The 12,520-nt window shown below is 38.8% G+C and overlaps 1 protein-coding gene across 8 annotated transcripts in view; it reads right to left on the minus strand.

The window, feature by feature from the left end:
* Positions 1–10,007: 10,007 nt before the first annotated feature.
* The window catches only part of RMND1 (required for meiotic nuclear division 1 homolog), a 34,561-nt gene continuing 32,048 nt past the window's right edge, over positions 10,008–12,520 (minus strand). For all 8 annotated transcript variants that reach the window (XR_011568532.1, XM_019967600.2, XM_070796383.1 and 5 more), the window contains 2 exons: positions 10,734–10,850; positions 10,008–10,246 (listed from right to left, as the gene is read on the minus strand). Coding sequence is in view for 7 of the 8 variants with exons in the window: in XM_019967600.2 (XP_019823159.2) it covers positions 10,205–10,246; positions 10,734–10,850 (159 nt within the window). In the remaining variant the exon portion in view is untranslated. The remainder of the gene's footprint in view (positions 10,247–10,733; positions 10,851–12,520) is intronic.

Consider the following 12,520-nt stretch of genomic DNA (forward strand, 5'->3'; position numbering starts at 1 on the left):
AATAGAAGTCTGCAGAAAAATCGAGGTCTGCAAAGCATGTTTGTTACTTAGGAACTATTTAGATTCTTAACTTTTGGTCTCTGAGATACTGTTAGAGTGGATTCTAGAATTGGCCATTCTGTCAAATTTATTAGAGGTCCTGAAATCTTTTTAACAGGGAGTTCCTGAAACATGGCAACTAGACAGGCATGGAATTTAATATTGTTTGATGGTGATTTTTAACATTTTAAGATTTGCGTCATTGCCATTTTGCTAGAATTTTATTTGTATCTGTAGAAGTATGATGTTGTCCTTTGAGGAATGCATTTAATGAATTCTTTTACATGTCTAGGAGTTTGAAGACTTAAGACTATGGCTTAATCTGTTTGGAAATGGAGGCGGCAGTTCCCTAGGCTTCTTTTTGGTTTTAAAGCATGCTTTCCTGATTATAAGCTCCTTGATTTGATGTGGAGCCCATTTTGGTTTATTTTATGTAGCGAGACCTACACAGCACCCTGTTCACAAAACACTTCAGGCAGGCTTACTATCTTAATGCAGAATTGATTTAACATACAGAAATGTCCGTGCTGAGTGTCATTTGGTAACTGGGTTGTACCTGGTGCTACTGATGACTAATTTCTTCTTTCTTGAAGACGATACATAGCTGGATAACTTCAGTGGTCCAAAAGTGAGTAATAGATTTAGTACATACCTGCCTTGACCTTTCTCATTCTTTGATCAGCTAGATAAATGACTCGGTGAGTGGCTAAATGTCTGCCTTGCAAAACTGAATTCTGACCCTGGTGTAAGTATTTATGGTGCACTATCACTTAAACATCAAAAGTTGGCCGTTAGACTGGCATGTGGGGTTCCTGGGATAGGCTCTGCAGTTGAAATCTGTTTCATCTCATTTGGAAACTAAAGTGATTTTGATCTTGGTTTCTTAATACTCTAAGACTGAACTTTCAAATTTATGGTCTGATGAGTGCTCACAGGGAGAGTGAACTGATTTAAGAAAAAGGAAAAACTGGACAAAATTAATGCTAAAGTTTCAGATGAAGCCATTGGGCAGAAACTTGCCAATGTGTCTCAGGTATTTGACCTTCAGTCAGAGTAATAAAGCTTATTCTCAAGATCAACAGATAGTTTCCCAGTATTACTCTATATGGTTGTATAGAAATAAATTCAGGGCTTACTCTGAATCTTTTTCCTAGAGAAGGTGCTGTCAGGAGCATCCTAGTCTTGTCTTTCAAAGATGCTGCTCTTGACTTAGAAGTGGACTGCTTTGTTGCTAGTTCTTTGAAGGCATAATCATAGGTACTTGGATTTTGCCAAATATGCCAATTATTTTTTAGTCATCATCATCAAGTGTTAGCATTAAAAGGAAAATATACAGATTATATTTGTTTTCTGCAACTGGTTGAATCAGAAACATTTAGATGGACTCAAATGCAAAGGTGGGGGAGCAAACAGTTCTTGCAGAGAAGGGTTAGTGTAGTGTATGTCAGGATTAGGTCTGGGAAGCTGTCAGTCTGGTTGTGGGAGAGCCACAAATGCCCTGAGTTAAATAAGTCATCTGTTTACTTTGTGTACTGAATTTTGCATTTTGAAAATAAATTTGGCTAATTAGGGTTTCAAAAATAATTTCACACTTTACCTCAAAGAAAATCACAGTGCAAGAAAATAATCTGAATGGATTCATCAGAAGTTATGCATAAATATTCTGCATATTCTTGTGTTGCTAAAAGTTTTGGTATATGTTATACTGAGGTGCAACCAGAGAAATAATACACTTGATTGTGTTCTGAAGAGAATAGTTCCAGTGAGACAGTGGGCAGAGAGCAATTTAATAGTACTGTATTTCACTTTTTTTTTTTTCAGGGGGTGGGGCAAAAATTTGTGTGCACTCAAGTTGAAGATAGATTTTCCTTTAACACTGAGGATGAAAGTAATATTAAGAGGAAGTAGTACATGTGGATAGATCCCAAAGCTTTTTTATTGCACACTTTTTTGAAGGATGTCCTATGGGTAATCTCTTAAATTAGAAAAACAATATACTTTTTTACGTGCTAGATTTATAAGGCTAGGGTAGATACCACACCTTCTGTGTTTACAGGCTTAACATATCAGTCAGAAAAGATGTATTTTGAGTGTCTCCTATTTTATTTTTGTTAAAACGTTTATAGAAAATGCTTATTTTATAGTTGGTTGTTATTGAGACTATATTTCTTCAAGGATTCCCTATACTTTAGGAATTTTTTTGTTGTTGTTTAAAATCTATTATTGTAGGCACGTGGGTTTCAAACTTTTTCGGTTGTCGGTCTAAGAAATACATTTTGTTAAGTGCTACCTGGTATACACATAATGGGTTTCCCAGGTGGCTCAATGGTAAAGAATCTGCCTGCCAATGCAGGAGACCACTGGTCAATCCCTGGGTTGGTAAGATCCACTGGAGAAGGAAATGGCAACCCACCCCATGGACCGAGGAGCCTGGCACACCACAGTCCATAGGGTTGCAAAGAGTTGGGCATGACTTAGCGACTAAATAACAACAATACACATATTTGTAAAGAAACAGTTTTTAGGAAATAGTACTTGTTATTTTGAGTATATATTCTCCTGCTTTTTCTTTTAGATTTTTTTGTAAAAAATAGCAGATTATGGTGCTTTAAATTGATTTCATAAATCACAAATGGATCAGGGTGCACAGTTTGAAAAACACTAATATTTTAGTTTTTAGTATTAGTTTCTGTTACAGATTACCCCAAATCTTAGTGGTTTAAAATAGTAAATATTTGTTTATCTCCGAATTGTTGTGTGTCAGGAATCTGAGAGTAGAGTAGTTTAGGTAGTTCTGGGTCAGGGTCTTTGATGAGGTGTGTTTGGTTTTTTTTTAATGTCAGGGTGTTAACTGAGGATCTGCTTCTGAGGTGGCTCACACTCGAGCCGGTTAGTGCTTGGTAGTTCTCAGTTCTGTGTTGGGCTGCTTGAGTGTCCTGTCGACAGGGTGGTGGTTGGCTTCCCCCGGAGCCAGGGACCCAAGCAAGAGTAAGGAGGAAACCACATCAACCCTGCCACAGGCTGTTAGTTAAAATCAGGTCACTTGGTCCAGCCCACAGCCAAAGGGAAGAGTATCACAGAATTTATGACATTTTAATAATTACCACATTTCTGTATTTCTCCTGTTTATGGATGGATCAGGATGAACCCGAGTTCCTGCTGAAGTCGGTCTGTAAGTAACAAAGGCAGGGTTTTCTCTGAGGGCATCTAGTCTCGCTCCTTCCTCGCTCTTAAAATTTGAGGAAAGAGTCTCAAGCAATTAGTCAACTCCATTCAATCTAGGAAAACTAAACAGATTTTCTCTTACTTTTGTCATGAGAAAACAATAATCTGTGTTGATAGAGGTGAGAAAATTGGCTGCCTTTAAAAAAAAAAATCTTGCCTAAAGAGTTTATAGTGTAGAACTTGTGTTCTCTAGTTTTCCAGCTTGAACCCTTATATGCGATTGTGGTTATATTTTCAATTTATTTGGCCTCTGAATAATGCTTGATGTCTTTATGGATTTGCAGGCTCCTCATACCAGTACCCCCATCCCAGCTGATTTTAGAGGAAACAGAAAATTTACTAAATGAATTTGAACTACTTTACTGTTATCTCTTGTATTACTGACTGTGAGACTGTGCTTGGTAACTTCCAGTTAGCACATTTCCAGGACCTAAAAGACAACATTAAAACTAAAGGATAATCAGGGTGTGCATGTAAAGAAGACTGTATTGTGTTTTTCTGCTGTGACGTTTTCATGGAAACTTTTGACCTAGAGTGCTTTGTTCTAAGACTGGTTTTGGCTTACTGGTATAGGAGTTGGGTGAGGACCTGACGTTGCTAGTGTGAGTGAAGCCAGGAGAAATTACCAAGGCCTGCATTGAATTTTTTTTTTTAATCCATTAGGCTTTTCTAATACATGGGGATATAGTAAATCATCTTAACACTTTTGCTCTTACAGAATTGGATAGTGGCTTTTTTCTTCTTAGACCGCTTTCCAGTTTATAACCAGGGCATCTGACCCTTCAATTCTGCCCTAAAGCACTGATTGTGCATACCCCTGTAATTACTCTTCTTGGTGTCTGTTTACCTATGTGTCGTATCCCCCGTCACACTGTAGGATTCTTACAGGGACTTCCTTTCATACATACTGCTGGTGCTCAAGTACCTACAGAACTGACTTTGTAGTTGAAGCGACCCACAGTGATAATTTCTCCCACCAGAACTGAATGAAAAATGTAGAAAGCTTTTGGATATAGGTGGCACATACGGCTGGTGTATATGTCAATCGCCGGCTCTGTTCTTGAGATACCCACAGTTCAGTGGGGAGAATACAATCATATACTTAATACACAAGGTGCAGGGTGCTCTGCTGGCGCGGTGAAGCTGGTGTTGAAACTGAATCTTAAAGGGTGAGTGGATGTTTCAAAGAGAAGATAGGGTTTTATGAGGTGTACAGGGTTGTGCATTCTTCAGTATACATCTGCCTGAATTGTTTTATGGTTGGCAAGTTGGCATCATATTTTGATAAGTTGCTTCTTACCAAGAGCATGCCTGCTCTTGGTAAATTACTTCTCTAGAACTTTGCTGTCCGTTTCAATAGCTCCTAGCTAAATGTGGCCGTGTAGGTTAAGGTCACCATACCACGTGCGCTTCAGTAGTCACATGGGGACAGAGGCTGCCATATTGGACCACACAGATATTACTGAACACTTGTCACAGAAAGTTCCGTTGGACAGTGCTGCTACAGAGTCATGTTTTGTTCATCTGCACGTTTATAGGAGAAACCTTAATAGCTGCCTGACATTGGGAGAGACAGTGATAGGTGTTTACGAATAGACAGAAGGGAGTATACGTTACTGTGGTTAAGAATATTTAGACTTTGGAGTCAGATCTGGGTTGGAATCATACTCTGTCCCTTACGCTGCCTGGCCTTTGATGTCTTATGCATTTAATGTCTGAGCTTCAGTTTGTTCTGTTAAAATAGGGATGATAATACAGGGTTGTGTGAGTGTAAAAATACGTGTGTAAGGGGACTTCACACAATGCCTTAGTAAGTGATAGGACCGTTAATAAGTTTTAAAATAATCACTGATTTGAAAAAAATGAGTTATCTTACAGTAAAGGTAACCCCCCCCCCCTTTGGTGTACAGGTCTGTGAAGTTTGTCTACATTTGTGTAAACCCACTCAGGATACAGGGCAGTTCTCTCTCTTTAGAAACCCCCCCAGTCAGTCCTTTTACATGCTAACCTCCATTCTCACTCCTCCCTGGCAGCACTGATTTCTCCTTCATCACTTCTAGTATGTTATATAAATGGAATCATGTAGTCTTTTGAGACTGATTTCAGCCAGCTGTGTGAGTCATAAAAAGTTGTAACATATTAATAGTACAACTGATTTTTAAAGATGTTGGTTTTGAAATGTTTCTTTTAAAAAAACAAAAAAATGCAAGTCTGAATTTTTGCTTATAGAATTGTTGTGTGACTGGAGTTTTTATGTTTGAAAGTGAAGTAAATGATGAAATTTATAGGGAAAAACTGCTCCCCCAGTTGGTGACAACTGTATGTGTATCATCTTGTTTATGAAGCTGGTTGGTTAGGGGAAGTTTTTTTTAAAGATCGGTAGAGTTGTAGCACAGTCCTAATTTGAGAAAAAGTGGCTGTTAAAACATCATTAATTTACAAAATGTGGTGTGAAGGTAGGTAACAGCTGGCTGCTTTGCCCAGGCCTTCCCCAGCTTAAGGCTGAAAGCCTGGCTGCCTCCCAGAATCCCCCAGGGCCAGGGAACACAGGATCTCAAAGGGCCACATGAAGAAAATTTGGGGTTTACAGCTCAGATTTCATTAGTGAGGCATCAGGTATTTGATAACGTGTTACACCCCACCGCAGGTATGTGGGGTCTTCTTGGCTTCCCCACTGGGGGTCAGACCTGTGCGGGAGGACCACCAGGGAGTCCCAGGTCTGAACTTTTCTGTTAGTGGTGTTTTAAAAAACTGATGACAAGCAGATTTGCAAGTCTCATGTATAGAAGCTAAATTAAAAGTCAAATTTTATACTTAACCCACAGTCTTGTGTTTGGAGTTTTTCAGTTCACATAGTGAGGTCTAAATCTGAAGTAAAATTTGAAGTTCTTCAGTTGACGTAGCTATTGTGTTCCCCTTTCTTAGCTTTTCGTACCATCTCTTCTATAGATGTCTTCATAGGTCAAGCAGATTGCTTAGTTGTTACCTGCTGCCTTCATGGAAATGGAAGTAGGGCCCTTAATGTTTTATCACTGGATATGGGAGTCCAGAGTTGCATGTCATAACTTTGGAATAAGTACTGGGTGAATTTGTGCAAGAATGACTAGCTTTGTAAGCTGTACAGGCTTGCACCCATGCTTTCCAGCCTGTTGTTATAAGGGGATGTTGAAACATTTTGTTTTTAAGGAATGTTTAAATCTGTTTTAAGGAAATGTTTCAAATTGTGCAAAAGGAGTAAAAATGTGGCCTTTGAAAAGTTCTGTTAAGCCTGGGGAGGAAAGCTCTGCTGAGGAAAGAGTTTGGAATAGTGACCTTATCTGTTCCTTAAAAAATGGCAATTCAGAAGCAATGGAGGGAGCCAAAAAGTAAAAACAGATTTGGATTGGAAGTATTCATAAAACCTCCCTCTATTTCTCATCTTTAACCACCTTCTCCTAGCACACCTCTCTCTCACACACACACACTTGATAAAGGCAGGAGATTGCATGAGAAAATGGGTTGGATTGGAGAATCAAGTCTTCTGAGACTCGGTTACTTAAAATCTATCTATAAACCTGAGTAGAAATTAATAACTAGGCTCTAACTTAGTGGCTCTGAGTTGAGTGAGCCTAAGGATTTCTTCCTTGGAGTTGTAAAAAAAAAAAAAAAAAATTTCCCAGCAGCAACCTGGTTCTGATTGCGGAACACAGGAATCACTCATCGTGAAAGCCTGAGGACCCTATTTGGGAAAACTGCTCTTAAGGGGTAGACAACCATTAAAAATAAATTTATTAAAAATAAATATGAATTTAAAATAAAATTAAAATGAATATGGTTGATATTTGTAAAAAATTTAGAAATGAATATGGTTGATTTTTGTCAAAAATTTAGAAATAATACCACCTGGTATATGTAAGATGTGTAGAGTTTAAAAGGTCTTTTTGGGCTTGCATTGAAGAGACAGTCTATTTTAGACAGTGGAGACACTGCTTTGTATTTAAATGAAGCACTTTATGTGGATGCAGCATGCACTTCAAGCTTCGCACATGTTCCTTAACCGGGGTTCCGAGGGGGATGCTGGGGCTCTGAGTCAGTCTTCATTTAATCTCAGGATCTTATGTGGGTTTTTACCCAGATGTACTAACAGTTAACTCTCATAGCTTGAGGTTGGTTAACTCCGTTAACCCTCACAGCAGCCCTGTGAGGTAGCGCTACTGTTACACCCATTTTACAAGTGAGAGAGGCCCAGACAGGCTCTGTGACTCGCCCAGCATGATGCTGCTGCTAGGTGGTGTGGCCTGAGGACTCAGACCCAGGTGAGTCTTAACCACTGAGCTTCTGTGACAGAAATTTGGTGCCATTTTTGAGGAGTGCTTCCGGAGCCACTGATGAATATTATCAATATTTTTTTAGGCTCTCAATATTCTAGTATAATCTCATGGACATTTTGTTCTGAGAGAAGCTGTGATCTTCAAAAACTATTTTGCTTGTATTAAACCTAAAATAATTTAAAAACTTTCCTAATAACTTAGGTTGAAGCTTTTATCATAAATTTAAATACTTGAAAAGATATAATTTCTGACATGAATATTGATATTTAAAAAATACTATTATAAGTCATATAATAAAAATATAGATTATAACACATCAATCTTTAATGTTTCAGTGGAATTTAATACCATAATGATGTCCATCATGATCCATTTAAACAGAAGTAAGTGATTAAATGTTCCTTTTTCTTGAAAGACTGTATTTGTGTTATATTTCCCCCACAAAACGTTATCCTAATAAATTTTTATGTTTGAAGGTTTTGTTATCTCGTTTTTTGTAACTGTGTATAAACTGAAGTGTTAAATTTTAATTTGCCATGGCCATAATGCAATAAATGTTTGTGCTCTCTTTGTTAACTAAAATTTTATTACACAGTTGACCCAAATTGTACACATGGATGCTTAAGGGAAAGTTTTTATTGAAAGTGTCCTCTTAATGGGGGATGGAGGGATGGATAACATGGTTTCCATTAAAGAAAGTTCTGTTGACCAGTATTTCAAATTGTCCTTGTTTGTTTGTTTTTTTTTTCCCCAGTGTAATCATGGTTTATGTAAAAAAATGACATAGGGCAATCATAAACAGTTTCTACATTCTCTCTTTGCCTCCCAGTTGTCTGTCTGTCTCTATGGTTACATTGAAATGGAAATGAATCTCTTATAAGACTTAACATTTGAAACAAACCATTTTAGTATTTTGCATTTCGATTGAAACAATAAAGAGTATAGAGATAACCCAATCAATGTTTTTTCAAAAACACCTTGTTTGCACTGATGCTGTGAAACCTGGACCTTGTGGTATATCAGTCCCTAAATTAGTGTTATTTTCTCCCCTTCAATATTGCTGTAAACAGTGGCACCGTGTAGCATGTTTGACTTATTAAATGTTTCGTATACAACCTACAAACTACCATCATTTACTTGTGTTTCCTCATTGTATATAAGCTTGTCTTCCTATCCAGATTTTTTGTGTGAATGTGTGTTCTACCAATTAACTACTTTTGCAGTTTTAATCCTGTATTATTTCTTCTACTTTGTTAAAAGGGGAATAAATAAAAAAGCTGGAATCCAAAAAAAAAAAACAAAACACCTTGTTTGGCTTTCTAAAGAATTTTTAAATGCAGGTTGATGATGGTGGTTTAATCACTAAGTCCTGTCCAGACTCCTGCAACACCATGGACTGTAGACCATCAGGCTCCTCTGTCCATGGCATTTCCCAGGCAAGAATACTGGAGTGGGTTGCCATCTCCTTATTTAGGGGATCTTTCCTGACCCAGGATCAAACCCACGTCTCCGGCATCACAGGCGGATTCTTTACTGCTGAGCCACTAGGGAAGTCCTTAAATGCAGGTTAAATATACATAAAGATTTTAAAATATAGTGGATCAAACTAAAATGAAGAGGGGTGAGATGCTTTCTGTACACTGTGAGATGGGAAAATGGAGAGCAGGCTCAATAAACTGCTTAGAGGTATATGTACTTGTGTGTGGAACTTGATCTAGAAAGCAGTTCTTGAACTGTCTATGCCCATGTTGCTTGGAAAGTCCTTGGGTACCCCTGGCATAGGCACTTAGTGGTACTCAAGACTGATACCTGCAGTGCCCTGAGACATACCAGGATAGGCAACTCTACACTATTCCAGCAAATACATTACTCATCAGTGAGGGTCAGATACATGTGTATTCTCTTGCATACTGTGTAGCAGTTGGCAGTAAAGTGACAGTGTCCCAATTTAGAATAGTAATACTCTGGATATGTATATAACATGAAAAAAAACATTAAATTCATGTGATGGAGAGGGTAGTAGGGCAGGCGGGAATATGCATAAACATAAGCTGAAGATAAAAAGGACTTTATCAGTTCAAGATAGCATATAAATATTAAAATCTTTGTACCTGGTATTTTAAATTCCCCTAAAGAGTGAGAAAAAGTTCCTCTGTGGGAAGGATATTTTGACTAACTTGGTAGTGAAAGGATGGAAAGTATGGATTAATAAAAGGAAAGTGCCAGTGAGCAGACTCATTATGCCACATAAAAACAGGATGGAAAGTTAATTTCTGCCATTAAAGCCTATCTTCTGTATTTCCGAACTGGAGTTTTTGTTATGTTTTCTTAGGGCCAAGATTGGGACTCCTTGGGGTAGGTTAGGAGCAATGCCCAAATTTACCAAGATTATCCAAAGCTCTTTAAAATACATAAAATGAAAATCCTTTCAAATTATCAGTGTTATAGACCCAGATGCTGGGTTCTTCATAGTTTTTATTCAAGCAGCAATACTAGAAACTGAGATCATTGTAACAATTCCTTGATTTAAAAAAAAAAATAACCTATTAAAAGATATCTCAGCAGGTGAATACTTAATGTTTGATTGTAGAACTCGAGTATCTCTTGCAACGATACTTTTCCTTTGGTCATCACTTAATCAGAAAAAATACTCGTCCCAGTTCAAACAGTACCTTACAAATAAAAAGAAGTATTACGACAAATCACTGGTTGGTACAGACTTAAGATGACTTTTCTGATTGTGATTAATGAAAAATGCTCCTGGAATAAGAACAACTCTGTCTCCCCCACTGGGCAAGCTGCACCTCTGAGGCACAAGCACCTGCTGTGGGCTGTAGGTTACACATTTACAGTGAGAACTCTTACGTGCCATCTCAGAATGAGGGCATTTCCTGGCGATCCAGTGGTTACAATTTGGTACTTTCACTGCCGTGGCCCGTTTTCAGTCCCTGGGCAGGGAACTAAGGTCCCACAGGCCACGCAGCACAGCCAGATAAAATGTGGAACTTTTCCAAAAATAATACTTTAATGCATTTTTAAAATATTACCACAGTCACTTGCAACTTGCCTCATCTGCAAACAGACTTAAGTATTTAGGACAAAGTCATGTTCTTTCCTGTTATCTTCTGTCAAGTTGCTTTCAAGAAAGTTTTAACTTACCTCTATGGTAATAAGGATGACTATCATCCATTCCAGGCGGAGTGCCCTCTTCTCCGTCAGGTGATTCCGCATCAGATCTGTTAGCTCCATGCAGTGCTGAAGCTTTTCATTCATGACCTGCAACAGTAAAAATCTCAGCAAGTACCCTGTGTATTTAAACGAACTCACTGAAGATAACAGTTGCCTGCTTCAAATTTCCGAGTTTCAAATAGGTATGCGGTGAGAAATCATCCCTTCAATTCTGGCTCCTCAGCTCTCTCCAAAGGCAACCTGCCAGTGCTACCTGTCTCCTTTCTGTGAATCCACCGGGACAAAAAATTTTGTAATGCACAGATGTGACTGCAAAAAATAGTTGGCATACCAAAGCTCCTCTTATATTTGGAAGATTTTTGATGGAAGATCTAAAAGTTTTTGAGTCCTAGTTTTTCATCACTGCCCTTGGTAAATTTTAAGCAGTTAATAAAAGAAAACTTGAAATAGGATTCTTTTAGTATGGCCTGAAGATGGCAAAAACAATGATTACCATCTACAATATGAAAACTAAGTCCCACTGTCAAAAATTCCCGAACGCAAAACTTGACCTGCTACACATCACCGCTAGATGGCACTGCTCTTAACGCTTAACTGCAGACGCTCTAGGTTCTGCCTTCTGATATCCTACAGGCTGGTTGAGGGTCATAGAAAACAGACTCTTGGATTAAAGCCTTCAATGTGACCGATGACAAGGTATACTTCCTTAATCTATCTCACTTTCCTTTGGAAATTACAGAGCCTGGAAGACAAATTTTAAAAAATAGTTTTTGGATTCCACTTGATAATTTCTGAGGTACGTATGCCGAGAGTGCAGGTATGGTCGGTGGAAATTCGAGACAAATCACAGATCCATGTCTGGGTTGACTGAAATGTGCTAGTGCACCATATTTACCACGATTTTGCAAAGAACATTAAACCGTGAGAGCGAACCCCAGAGTAGGAAATGGCAACCCACTCCAGTATTCTTGCCTGCAAAATTCCATGGAAAGAAGCCTGGTGAGCTACAGTCCATGGGGTCACAAAGAAGAGGACGCGACAGCACTGACAGGGAACACCTGGAGCCACACTGGTAACACGCTTGCCCACTCCTCCAGACTCCCTGGGCACCCCGCAGTTGCCACTTTGTATAAATGTTTAGAACGGTGCCGCCTCCTTCCTCTTCCTATTGTTACTGGCGGCCTGATCTTGGTCTATAAATATGCTCAGCCTTAAGCTTGCTTCTCTTTTCAAAATGCTGACCCAACCCTCTTCTATTTTCCTTCAACTCTGACTAAAGACATTTTCTTCCTCCACTTCCTCAGCACCCAATTTAGCCCTTAGAAGTTGTAGATATTACCTCAACTCCCCTGAAACTTTCACATGTCTCATGAGTAACTTCAACACCCTTTCTTGGTTAGATTACAAGACCTCAATTAACTCAAGTGTTTGACAACACCTGGAAACATGCTTCCTTTTGGCTTTTCTCCTCTAGGGACCAAATTCTGCCTCCGACATCCTTCTTTTCTGAGACTTCTCGGACCTCCCCTTGAATGTGGATGACAGTTCCCAGAGTCCTGATCTTGTCCCTCCTGCCTTCCAGCTCTGCACTCTGCATGATCGTGCCCAGATGTCTCCTGGACTTGGGTCGTTTCCATCCCATCATCACTGCTTCTGTGATACACATTAGCCAACTGCATTCAAGTCAAAGACTTAGAAATTCTGTTTATTTCAGAAGGAAACTATCATTGCCAAAAAAACGGAAAATCTGCATGATG

The sequence above is a fragment of the Bos indicus genome, chromosome 9, assembly GCF_029378745.1.
Source record: "Bos indicus isolate NIAB-ARS_2022 breed Sahiwal x Tharparkar chromosome 9, NIAB-ARS_B.indTharparkar_mat_pri_1.0, whole genome shotgun sequence".
Taxonomy (NCBI): domain Eukaryota; kingdom Metazoa; phylum Chordata; class Mammalia; order Artiodactyla; family Bovidae; genus Bos; species Bos indicus.